This window comes from Abrus precatorius, unplaced genomic scaffold (genome assembly GCF_003935025.1).
Source record: "Abrus precatorius isolate BTA unplaced genomic scaffold, Abrus_2018 Scaffold3, whole genome shotgun sequence".
Classification (NCBI taxonomy): Eukaryota; Viridiplantae; Streptophyta; class Magnoliopsida; order Fabales; family Fabaceae; genus Abrus; species Abrus precatorius.
Window position 1 is genome coordinate 26,911,529 of NW_020874373.1, and position 12,446 is coordinate 26,923,974.

The following is a 12,446-nucleotide window of genomic DNA, read 5'->3' on the forward strand; positions in this document are numbered from 1 at the left end:
CTTAGAATTTCTTTATTTTCTCTCAACAATGGGTCCCTTTTTTTAGTAGAGGTATCTCAAATTAGTTGCTAATAAACCTTTTTAATTAGAACTTCAGTAAATTTTTCATTGGAATAGATTATTTGGAGTTATTGTTTGGCATTTATGGAAGGATAGGATGATTTTATTTTTAATAATTCTTCTGTCTAACTTATAATGCTTGTTCAAAATATTTTGTTTGATTTTAAATTTTTTTTTGTGTTGCTACAGGGATGATGTTTCATCTTTATCAAGGTTGGTGAATGATCAAGTTCGCATAAAATAGATGCTTCCTCCGACTAATCAATGGAAGCTTAATGTGAATGATGCTGTCTCCCTAATAGATGGTTATCTGATCTGGGATGCTAAAGGACATTTTATTTCTAGATTTTGTAGAATTCTAGCTCCTTACTTGTCCCTGACTTATGGAGTATTCTTTTTGTAGTAGAACTTATTATTCAAAAGGATATAAAAACCAATTATGTTGTCAATCAATGAAAATAGTAATTCAGATACTTCATCTCTTAATTATCCAACAATTAATTTACTAAATTATTAATCAAGTTAAAATCATATTAATGCAACGATTTATAATGCTAATGTATAACATCTCTACCTTTATGTGTCTAAATTTGGAATATCCTATGTGTTAAGTCTCATGCTAATTTGTTTATTTTTAAATTTTTATTCGTAAAACATTTAATTTTATTAAATAACTACAATATAATTTATATTTTATAAATATTTTTATGATTTAAACAATTAATTTAATCATTAAGATATAATTTTCTCATTCAAATAATTAATTATTTAATCACTTAAAACTATTTTAGACTTTTTTTATATATAATGATGTGTAATTTTCATTGTCTTTAATTATTTAATATTATAAGAGATTTATATATAGTTTATGTTATCTTAAATTTTTTTTTCAATACAAACTTTTAAATTCAAATATTTCATCTAAAATAATTTTTTTAATAATTTATAATATAACTGTGTGATCTACCTTTATCTTCTGTATTATTTATTACTCTTAATGTTATAATCTAGTAATTTAAATCTCAAAATAATCTTTTATTTGCTAAACTTAATTTTATTCAACCAACTTTATAATTTTTATGATAGAACTGTGTCTTTAAGTTTCTCATTGCATTTGAGAATATATAGGAGCAGGAACCGAACTCGTCAAGTTAAAATAATTATTCTCTTTCCTAAGATACTAATTGATATTTTAGTAAATAATTTTTTCTTTAAAAATAAAAATAGTGACACTTATTGTTTAGGGATTAAATAAATATTTTTTAAAATTAAATAAATTTGCACAATTATGTTAATACCTTCTCTACATGTAAATGACTCCCGAACTTATTTTTAGTTTCAAAGATCATAATATTCTAAAAGTTTTTTCAAAGTTTTTCTTTAATAAATTTTAGTGGTGATTTTTTTTATTTTTTAAGAAACAATTTTATTCCTAAAAGATTTTTTTTTAAAAGTTTTTGTCATCCCGTTGCGACCTTTAGTTGCGACATTGACGAATAAATATTTAGAAATTAATTTATAGATGTATATACATTCTCTTAAAGTTTTCTTATATTGATTTCTCAAATACAAAGTTCCTAAGAGTATTCATTAAATAATGATTTCTCGACTATTCAATAAATCCTCCAGAATTAAATACAAGAGTTAAGAAGCAGTCAATATATTAACACATATCTGTAACATAAACAATTCATCGAGTTTCATTCAATCTAGTTCTAAGATTTATTTTCTAGCTAAACCTTGGATCCTAAATCAAAATTCTATTATCTAAAATAGAATCATCATTAAGCACAAAATGAAACCACCAATGTCTATATAAATTATCAAAATATTTCAGAGTAAAAAATTATATCCAACCCTAGAAGGAGTTTAGTTACCCATAATAGCCATTACAACAAAAGAAAGAGAGAAAAGATATGAGAATTGATGTCCAATACTTTTTACCCTAGCTTTGTCTTCTCTGCTCTGATTTCCCACTCTATGATCTCTTTTTTTTTTTTTTTTCTTTCTTTAAAAGTAGAGTAAATGAATTTTTGTTTAAGTTAGAAAACTATTATCACTCAAACGAGAAGTTCTCGTTTGAGCAAATATAAGACAGAGACCCAAGTCTACTTTTCTCTATTCTTAATTCTTGCTTGAGTGAAAAAGGATCAGAACTGTCACGACCCCTTTTATAAGGAACCGAGAACATTATTTCTACACCACATACTTATTTAAAATAGGTAAATAATAGAGAATATAAGTATAAAATTCACTTCTCATTCAAAGTAAAATAAAGTTCCTTACAACAAATATCCAACAGAACAACATAATATTACATTTAGTTCATAATATTCAAAATACCAAAAATTATACTACATAGCTCCCTCTACATGAAGTCTCAAAATATAAAGAAAAAGAGACTTTAATGCAAGATTACTCAACTTCAGCTTCTAACATTTCTCCACTGGCCCCTCAGCCTGTGAAGTAGATGCAACACCTGCTACATCTGCTCACGTACCACAGTACGATCATCGTAGTACACACACAACGACATATAAAGAAATGCAAGGGTGAGCTTACTAAACATAAAATAAAATCATATATATATAGAGAGAGCAAAATATTTCTCACAACAATAACTCCATGCATTTCCAGCTCATCTAATGCACAGCATGAAAACGGTTTCCAACTGGTTTCACAGCCTAAGTAATCCAGAAGGAACCGAGCCGGTCCGGGAGCGACCAATTCCGGTATCTGGATCCAGACAACACAGCACAACAGCTCAGCATGAACTTACCGTTACACGTCTACCTACCTAAACATGTAACTTGGCTATATAATGATGCAAAACATATACCTCAGCATGATGCACACCGCCAAATTTATTTTAACAGCTCAACTAAGGCAAGTTTATAACAGATCAGTCAAAATCTCAGCATTTTAAATCAATTAACAGCAGTTACAGCTTAGAAAATAGCTTTTATTCAATAGATCTAACAAAATCATATCAAAACATCTTGAAATAGCATATTAAACCGTTCAAAACATAGTTTATAGGTTAAAGTAAACTCCCCTTACCTCAGAACGATGATTCACACTAGATCTACCGAATATTACTTGTTTTATAACAAGATTCACCGAAGATTTGGCTTTAAAACGGAGTTTCTCCTAAGAACACCATGAACTTCTATGAGAAAGAGAAGGAGAAGAGAAATGAACGGTAAATCTAGCTTTAAACTTAAAGAAACTTACTTCAAATCCCTCAGAATAGACGTAGAATCTCTGATCTGGCGAGAAATCTAAGTTTAGGAGGGTTTATTATGGGAGAAAATGGCAGTATATGGCCTTAGAACCTTTGAGAATCTTGGATATGAGTAAAGAAATGAAAATTTCGTGTGAAGCCCCATTTTTATAGAAAATTTTTGAAATTTACTGTTCACCGCCTTACTGTTCACGTCAGAAACACTGTTCAAGATACTATTCACGCTAGAAATACTGTGCACACGTACTGTATGTGTATGTGACGTCAGGATGATGTCGTTGATGACGTCAGCAGTCACTGTACATACGCGATTTTTACTGTTCATACATGATTTGTACGCGGTTTGCACTGTTTATAGGCAGTTTTACTGTTCATCTGACACTGTTTGTACGGTGTTGTTCACTTTTTTTTTTTTAAATAATTTCAAACTCTATGTAAATCTATTCCAATATCAAATAATCCTTCAATTGACATTTAACAAGTATAAAACATTATAGATTACTCAATAATAAATCACAAATCTGACAAGAATCATTTTCATTAAACTCTTATAAATAAAAAAATTTAACAAAAAAGGATTAATAAGAATCGTCATCTCAATCTCTAAGCCAAATAAATTGCTTAAATTAAATTCTTCTAAATTAAAAGGAAACTAAAATGTAAATTCAATATATTGAAGTAAATAAGTGCTCAAATTTATACAAAAATTATTTGAATTTATCACTACCTATTTAGTTAAATTAAGCCTAAAAAGTTTTTTTTTCCTCAAATTATATTGAGATTGTCCTTCCTTCACTATACCATTTCTTTTGTCTTAATTTTATAAGTATTTAGACTCTTAAAATAAAGTTTTAACTTTGTTTTTAGCTTCTAACCTTTTTGAATAGCAAAAAGAAATAATTTTTAAATTTTTTTTTATTTAAGAATTTATTTATAAAAAAAATTATGTATAAAAATCAAATTAAAAATATAAATTTCATGCTACGATGAAGATACTATTTAAATACGAAATATTAACATTATTCATCGTATCTAAATTTAAACAATTGATAGTAAATATTTATTAAAAATTAAAATTTATTATATTTTTGTATCTCTAATATATAATCAATATTTTTAATTAAATTTTATTATTTTAAATAAATAAGATTAGTTATATATTTTCATTTCATAACTTTTTATGCCATCAATTATTATTACGATTATTTTATTATAATAATATATTTTCATAGCAATGATACATACATCTGCGACAATGAAAAAGCACTTGCTATGTATTATATCATAGAGATAACATGATGACACAAAGCAGCCGGCAAGGCAAGCCTGTCATTCCAACGCCACAACAGCACTTGTTGTTCGTAGAAAAGCCGCCAATTTTGATTCTCTGAACTAAACTCAACCTCTCACCCCACGTTCTCTACAAGCGCGTGCAGCACAAACCCTTCTTTCGATTTGTCTTGAGTGATGACCTCAACGAAGAAATATCACACCACTTTCCCATTTTCCATTCAATCTCGTTGGACTTTTCAAACTCAGGAACCGCCAACCAAAATCGCTATTTTCTTCGCTGTTCTCTATATATTATAATATAATTCATTATTCATCTTAGCCTTTATAATAAAAAATTAAACTCATATTTTAGTGTACCCATTTGCCTCATTAGATCGGGTGTGCTGCAAAATTTTCAAAAAGCTTCTCTTTTCTCTATTGGGTTTCCGCCTTTGGTTGATTTCATTGCCATGGCTCCAAAGGATCCCAAGCAAGAAGCTGCTGCTGCTGCTGCTTCTGGTGGTGGAGGTGGTGGTTTTTTTGCTTCTATTGCTTCAAGTTTGTCCAATTTTGGCAGTGCCATGTCCAAATCCGTTAATGGGTATGTATCTTTTGGACTCTGAAATTTGAAAGTTGTTAAATTTATCTGTTTTGATGTTGTTTTTCCGTAATTCTTTTATGTGGGGTGTCTCGAGATCATCGATTTGCCCCTTTTGCCAATTTTCTTAACACTGCTAGATGCAAGAGAGGCTTGCTTAGCATGATCATCGTTGTAAACTGGTTTTGTTTCTTTGTTGGATATGCTATGCTATATCATCTTTACTGGTGTGTGTTAGCTTATGGTTGTTTCATACTTACAGATGCATGGTTTGATGTAAGAGCTTCTTGACTGTATTCTGATCTTGTTGAGATAATTGTGATTTCATGTTCATTTTTCAGTTTCACCATCACTGGAAATATGGCTTATTGTAATCATTTGATTTATTTCTTGAAGCTTTTGATGATTTAGTTTTATGAGCTGATGAGTTTATTTTTGTTGGCAATTTCTGATGTTGTTACTCAGTTTGGTGGGCTATGAGGGGCTGGAGGTTATTAATCCAGAAGGAGGAACTGAAGACGCTGAAGAGGAAGCCAGAAAGGGACGATGGAAAGAAGAGGTATACTAATCACCATCTTTGTTTTGTATTTGTATGTTTCAGTGAAAAAGAAGTGATCAGTCAGTAGGCTTTCACTCATGGTTGTCTAAACAAAATATGAAGACCAAAAGGGGATGAAAGTGTCATCTGAGTCAAAGCAAATCTGTTGCATGGGGATTTTATACCACTGCATTGATTGAAACAATCTAGATTCATAGACAGAATTTACTTCTTTTCATTTTTGTTAAAAGAGATGAGAATGTTCATATTTCATATTGAAAGTTGATATTTTCCACATTATACTTAGTCAACCTATCATGTCTGATTGGCATGCTAAGGCAACCTACTTGCTAAGTCATGCCATGTGGTCTACAGATATTATGTGATGTAAGGTTGTAAGCCAATGGTATCTTTGATTACCAGGATTAAAATTTTGCATTTATCTCATGATGGACTTTGGAGATATTTTTTCCCTTCATGGTTATAATGTTGTATTATTTTGGCATGTTATTCCTCAACTATTCCTTTGTACTTTACAGGAACGGGATAGTTACTGGAAAATGATGCAAAAGTATGTTGGCTCTGATATCACATCAATGGTGACACTTCCAGTCATCATTTTTGAGCCAATGACAATGCTGCAGAAAATGGCTGAGGTCTGTATTATTTCACATGTGTACTTTGACACGTCTGCTTTTGCTATTAAATTCTGTCTGTTGAATCTCATTGGTTGTAATATAATTTTAATTTCACAGCTTATGGAGTATTCTCACTTGTTAGATATGGCAGACAAGGCTGAGGATCCATACATGAGACTTGTATATGCTTGTAAGCATTACTTTTGTACCCTTTCATTTGAACATGTATTGCACAGAATATGACTTCACGGATGATTTTTGCAGCATCATTCTTTATATCTGTCTACTATGCTTTCCAACGAACGTGGAAGCCATTCAATCCAATCCTTGGTGAGACTTATGAAATGGTTAACCATGGCGACATAACATTTATAGCAGAGCAGGTGCGTTCTGGGTTGTGTTTATTTTTCTGTTAGTTCTTTAAACAAAATGCTGAATCAACAAAGTTTCTGTGCCTTGTTTTATGTCTTTGTATTTTTTTTTCTCTCCTTTGCCTTCTCTTGATATCCATATTATACCAGAAATATTCTTGAATTTCAAGTAATTTTATTTTATGATGCTTCTATATTAAGTATGATTCTGACTTGTGGTTAGCTGTGAAAACAAATTTCTATAGGTCAGTCATCACCCTCCCATGAGTGCTGGGCATGCTGACAATGAGCATTTCACTTATGACATAACATCAAAATTGAAAACCAAATTTCTTGGCAACACAGTTGATGTATATCCTGTTGGAAGGTATTATTATTCTACCTATTTCCACGGCTCTTCATTTTTTCTCAAAATTGGAAAATCCCATTCAATTTCATCTCAAGTCTCAGGATTGTTTTCGGTTTCATTTACTTAAGAGAAATAAAATGCAGAAAAGTTTTTGTCAGATATCTTGTCAAATGAATTGGGATTTATGACCTCCCCCCACCCCTGGCATGGATTTAAACTTCATATCATGTGGTTAGGATGTGCCATATTTTTTCATCAATCACCAATATTTAATTTGTTTAGTGAGCAATTTGCCTTATAAGTCGTATGCATATGTAACGTGCTGTTACTTGAATGCAGAACACGTGTTACCCTGAAAAGAGATGGTGTGGTCCTTGATTTGGTGCCTCCGCCTACTAAAGTTAGCAACTTGATTTTTGGACGAACTTGGATTGATTCACCAGGGGAGATGATCGTGACAAATCTTACTACAGGGGACAAAGTGGTGCTTTATTTTCAACCATGTGGCTGGTTTGGGTAATGACTTCTTTCTTCTGAAGTACTGTTAATTTCTCCTGCCACCAAATGTTCTCTTGTAACCTACAATCTGTGTAGTGGATTTCATACTGTAGTAGCATAAACTTTTTTAAAGGATCCAAGAGCATGCTGATTATATCCCTTGGTCATCAAGCCTGGACAATTCACAAACCCTTATATCTTCATGCTAACTTTTAATTTAGTTGTCATGAGTACCTACAAGGATTGAGATCTTGCCAATGTCTAGGACTAAACTCTCTAAAATGCTAGAAATGGTTTTATTATTGTTTCTCTAACATAAACAAAATGTGTATCTGCTAATTATGACTTCTTGCTTAGTACGTAGACTTTCATCTCATAGCCTCTTCAGTGCTGCTGTTATATCTTTTAAGTATCGTCTATCTTAAAAAGATATTTGCATTTGCAGAGCTGGTCGATATGAAGTAGATGGATATGTGTACAATGCTGCTGACGAGCCTAAGATACTGATGACTGGAAAATGGAATGAGGCTATGGGTTATCAAGTTTGTGACTTAGAGGGAGAACCACTTCCGGGCACTGAGCTCAAAGAGGTTTGCTATTTTGCTTTTGTCATAGTTACACGACATTTTATTAATTATAAAGATACTATGTAGCATGCAACTTTATTTATTCTGTAGATATTCTTCCTAAAGTTGTAGTAGAAATTAGTTACATATATGTAATTTTGTGTTGGAAAGCGTATCATCTTAATAAGATTTATACTTTATAGTTTTGTTTGTTTTAATCATTGCTAGCGGTTTGGTTCTCATGGTTGGACTGCATCTAGTAATTCTGACTTTAGTCGATTGTAACTCCATACAACACAAAGTGTCTTTAAGGAGCTTTTAAACTGTTTTGTTTTTTTTTTTAGTATATTTTAATAACTGTCATCACTTTAGAGTCATTAGCTTCTCATCCTTCACTGCAAATTTCAAGCAAGATGATAGTGTTTGTATGATTTCGTTTTAATCGAGTTGTCACCACTTTTTTTGGTTCTGGGCTTCCAGCAACATGAATTATTTTCTGTGAATTAAGTTGTTCCATTCTGCACAGGTATGGAGAGTAGCCGATGTGCCTCCAAAGGACAAATTCCAGTACACACATTTTGCACACAAGATTAACAGCTTTGACACTGCTCCCAACAAGTTGTTGGCTTCTGATTCTCGTCTACGTCCCGACAGAATGGCCCTTGAGAAGGGTGACCTATCCACGTCCGGCTATGAGAAGAGCAGGTAACAAATGAAGGTCTAAAGTTTGAAACATGTTAATATAAGCCCAAAGGGATAATTTTAAGTATTCAAAAGCAGGATGTATTTATTTCATATAAAAATGCAAAAGTTAATAAATGCATTTTTACTTTTGTACGCTTAAAAATAGGACTTTTAAGATAAAATTTTGATTGTTCGTTATAAGCATCACCTGGGAAATCTCAATTCTTAACCATGTGTGCTTAAATTTGTTTTTCAGGATGGAAGAGAGGCAAAGAGCTGAAAAGAGAAACCGAGAAGCCAAGGGCCATAAGTTCACTCCTAGATGGTTTGATCTAACAGATGAAGTAACTGCTACACCTTGGGGTGACTTAGAAGTTTACCAATACAATGGTAAATATACTACACATCGTGCTGCTGTGGATAGTTCTCAGTCCATTCAGGATCCTGATAACAGACCAGAGTTCAGCCCTTGGCAGTATGATAATTTAGATGCTGAATAATAATAAGCGTCCTTCTGGAATTCTTTCTATTTTTTTTTTAAACGGTCATTTTGTTATTAAGTTTGTAATGTATCTTGATTCGAATGCTTGAAATTTGGTTTTGGATTTTTGGGGTTGTGTTTCTTTTTATTGTAGTATTTGGTTAATTGTTTGTAGCCATATTAGTTCATTAGTCCACTTTACAAAGATAAATGTTAGTAGGGAATCAATAGTTATCATCCTTGCTCCTTGTGACACTTCTTCCTCACTTGTATTTGTAGAGGTATCACATGTTTACTCCACTATAGCAGTTTCTTAACTTTTGCTTTCACTTCGTTACTTCTGTTCATCTCTATAATAAATTTTACATGTGTCTTCCAAGTAGTATAAGAACAAAATTTAGGTACTTTTGTTATTGTTTATTAATTAAAATTAGATTTTTATCACAGTAATTTGTAATAGTATTAAATGTAATTTTTTTGTTAAATAAAATTCTAATTTTAATTAATGAAAACAGTAAATATAATATAGTACTATAAATGATTGGACTTTTAAGAGACATTTAATTAACAAACTTTGCATGTTTCATTTATATTTAATATTGTAAAAATTAATTGTTAATTTACACGCTTTAAAAAAATTCTCTCTCAATTTTTTACATAACAGCTTTAAAATTTTATCTGCTTAATTTATTTATATATAATAACAATTTAATATATATTTTCCTGTGTTACTAATTCATTTATGTATAGGCTTTTATGTTCAACATATAAAGCTTTATGAAAGTATAAGTTTTCTTACGAAATTTCTAGTAATTAATTGAAATATTAACTTGATGGTAAAGGGGATTAAGCCATTAGAACATTAACAGTTTTTCTAAAATTACATTTGTGTGTATTGATCCTTCCCCTTTTCTTAATTTTAATCATAAGTTATATTTTAGGAATTTCTTAAAATAATTTATCAAATATTATGTAACTGTAGACAGGAAATTATTGCAGAAAAAATGTATGCCGTCAGGTTGAATAATAATAATAATAATAATAAAGGTTATATAAATATTTTAACGCACAAATCTACATATAATTCATTTTATTGATTAATAATATTTTCAAAAATTTAGTTTTTAATCAAGTTTAATAAAGTGGACAAGTGTCATCCTAGTAATGAACTTGATTGTTGATATTATACAAATAAAAGCTTTTGATAATTTTCTTGATTATGCAGATTATTTGTTAAATTCCTATTTAATTACATGCTTCTGCGTAGCAAAATAATCTTTGGATGTGTTTATGCTTCTACAATGCAAAGAAATAAAAGATGTATAGACACGTTTTAAATTAAATATGAGAAACAAGCTAAAGTGATCAAACGCTTTACAAGGGGCATTGCATCGCTTATTCGCTTGCACGTACGTTTATTTACAAGTAAATATACGTACCTTTCCGTACTAATAAGTTATTTTTTTTTTATTTGTGGTCTTTGAAAAATGTCCACCAAGTACTTTTTATTAAAAAGAATGAATAGATAAGCTACAAAATTGCATTTAAGCAAAAGAAAAGTGCATAGAAGTTGACAGAGGAAAGAGAGAAGAATGGACCAAAGTGTACTTAGGCAAAGAAAGTGGAGCACCAATGTTTTTGGTGGTGGCGAGCCATAAATGAAGGCAATTATTTGGCAAATTAGAAAGTGTCAACTTAACAATAAAACTTGAAATGGAAACACTCTCTTTTGATTTTCAAGTCATAAATTAATAGTTTGTTACAAAGTACAGTTACATAGCATTAGGCTGAGACTGGTCACTCTCCGAATCTCACTATCATAATCTTCTTTCTTTCCCTCACTTTCCTTTACTCATGTCTCACCACACAATGCTTTATCACAGTTTCTCTTTCTCACCTTTGTCTTAGGTCCTTTTCTTTTTATTGACAACTATTTTTGAAAGAAATTTTTGGACTTTTTAATCCTTATTTGATTAATAAAATGTTTCCCATTCTCTTTACTGTAAGAATCTTTCTTTAATTAATGAATCTAACATTTGAAGAGGGAGAATAATGCCTTACCCTTTCAAAAGTAGGAAAGATTTGGCAAATAAAATCAAACAAAAATTAATTAAATGTTAAAGCAAGTTCATAAGACCACATAATGTCTCTCACTAAAAAAATTATTTTCGTAGATATATTACTTTCATCTAATAAAGTTTTACCTTAAATTCCTCTTATTTTATATCCCTTTCCCCCCTTAAATTATTACCCTTTTCTGACACCAAATCTTCAGTATTACAACCCTAAAAGAGAGAAAAGTCCTTTTTGTTTTCAAATTTATTTTCTATTTTTTTGTGATTTGTTTCTTTTTGGTGATGTTTAAGGGGTTTAGTTTTGTTGCTTCTTTCTTATATCAACGATAGAATAAAAATAAAATAACTTCTATAACTTATGCTTCTTTCATTATTACATTCGTGTAAAAGCATAAATAGCACAAATCGCCATTTTTTAAAAATTCGAAGCATTTAAATAAAATAAAAACACTTAAATTTGAAACATTTGCAGTGAACAATGTCAGTGATGCTTTACAAGAAAATGAGCGATAAATGGAGAGAAAAATACATAATTTCATTTTAGATTTTTGTTAATTCATAAAATCTAGACTTTACATTAAGTTGAAAGAAAAATTAGATCCCTTATATGAAGTTATGCTGGTATTACTTCCCATTCTCAATCCAACATTAGCTAAACTGGCATAACTCAAAAGAAACAATCTCATAATTTTTAATGCCAATAAAAAATAAAAAAAAAAGTAGAAGTCATTAATGTCATTTAAATTACTTTGTAAATGGTGAGTTTGAAAATTTTAAGGAATTGTTGGCAAATTCGGACAAGGAGTGGCTCAAGTTTTGGAACTAATTCAATCATTTGTGTGTTGTTTATGTGAATGAGATAAGATGGAACCCAAATGAGTGGAGAGTCTTCCACGTGGGAAGCAAAGAAGTGACATGGAGAAAGGAGTGAGTGGATCACCCCAAACGAAGGAACCGGTCCAATCCAAGTGGTTTTGCTGAGACAACCGGCTATGACCGGTTTTCTGACATGATGTAACCGGCTAGTCGCTTCCTAGGATATGAGTGGTCAAACGTTTGCAAACAGTTAGTT

At 30.7% G+C, this 12,446-nt stretch overlaps 1 protein-coding gene across 2 annotated transcripts; it reads left to right on the forward strand.

The window, feature by feature from the left end:
* The first annotated feature begins 4,817 nt into the window (after positions 1–4,817).
* Positions 4,818–9,679, forward strand: LOC113861455 (oxysterol-binding protein-related protein 3B-like). Of its 2 annotated transcripts, none has more exons than XM_027494273.1 (10): positions 4,818–5,177; positions 5,640–5,733; positions 6,252–6,368; positions 6,468–6,540; positions 6,615–6,733; positions 6,967–7,088; positions 7,410–7,586; positions 8,014–8,158; positions 8,661–8,839; positions 9,075–9,679. In XM_027494273.1, exons 1-10 carry the CDS (start codon positions 5,047–5,049, stop codon positions 9,316–9,318), a joined length of 1,401 nt encoding a protein of 466 aa, XP_027350074.1. In that variant the 5' UTR covers positions 4,818–5,046; the 3' UTR covers positions 9,319–9,679. The 2 variants fall into 2 exon arrangements, with proteins under 2 accessions (XP_027350074.1, XP_027350075.1); XM_027494274.1 differs by having other exon boundaries at positions 5,032–5,181.
* The last annotated feature ends 2,767 nt before the right edge of the window (positions 9,680–12,446 follow it).

Excerpts from the sequence above, each read along its gene's own strand:
- LOC113861455 (XM_027494273.1), top strand. The coding sequence starts at position 5,047 with ATGGCTCCAAAGGATCCCAAGCAAGAAGCTGCTGCTGCTGCTGCTTCT. Across the intron at positions 8,159-8,660 it reads CGGGCACTGAGCTCAAAGAG|GTATGGAGAGTAGCCGATGT; the intron begins GTTTGCTATTTT and ends CATTCTGCACAG. Across the intron at positions 8,840-9,074 it reads TCCGGCTATGAGAAGAGCAG|GATGGAAGAGAGGCAAAGAG; the intron begins GTAACAAATGAA and ends TTTGTTTTTCAG.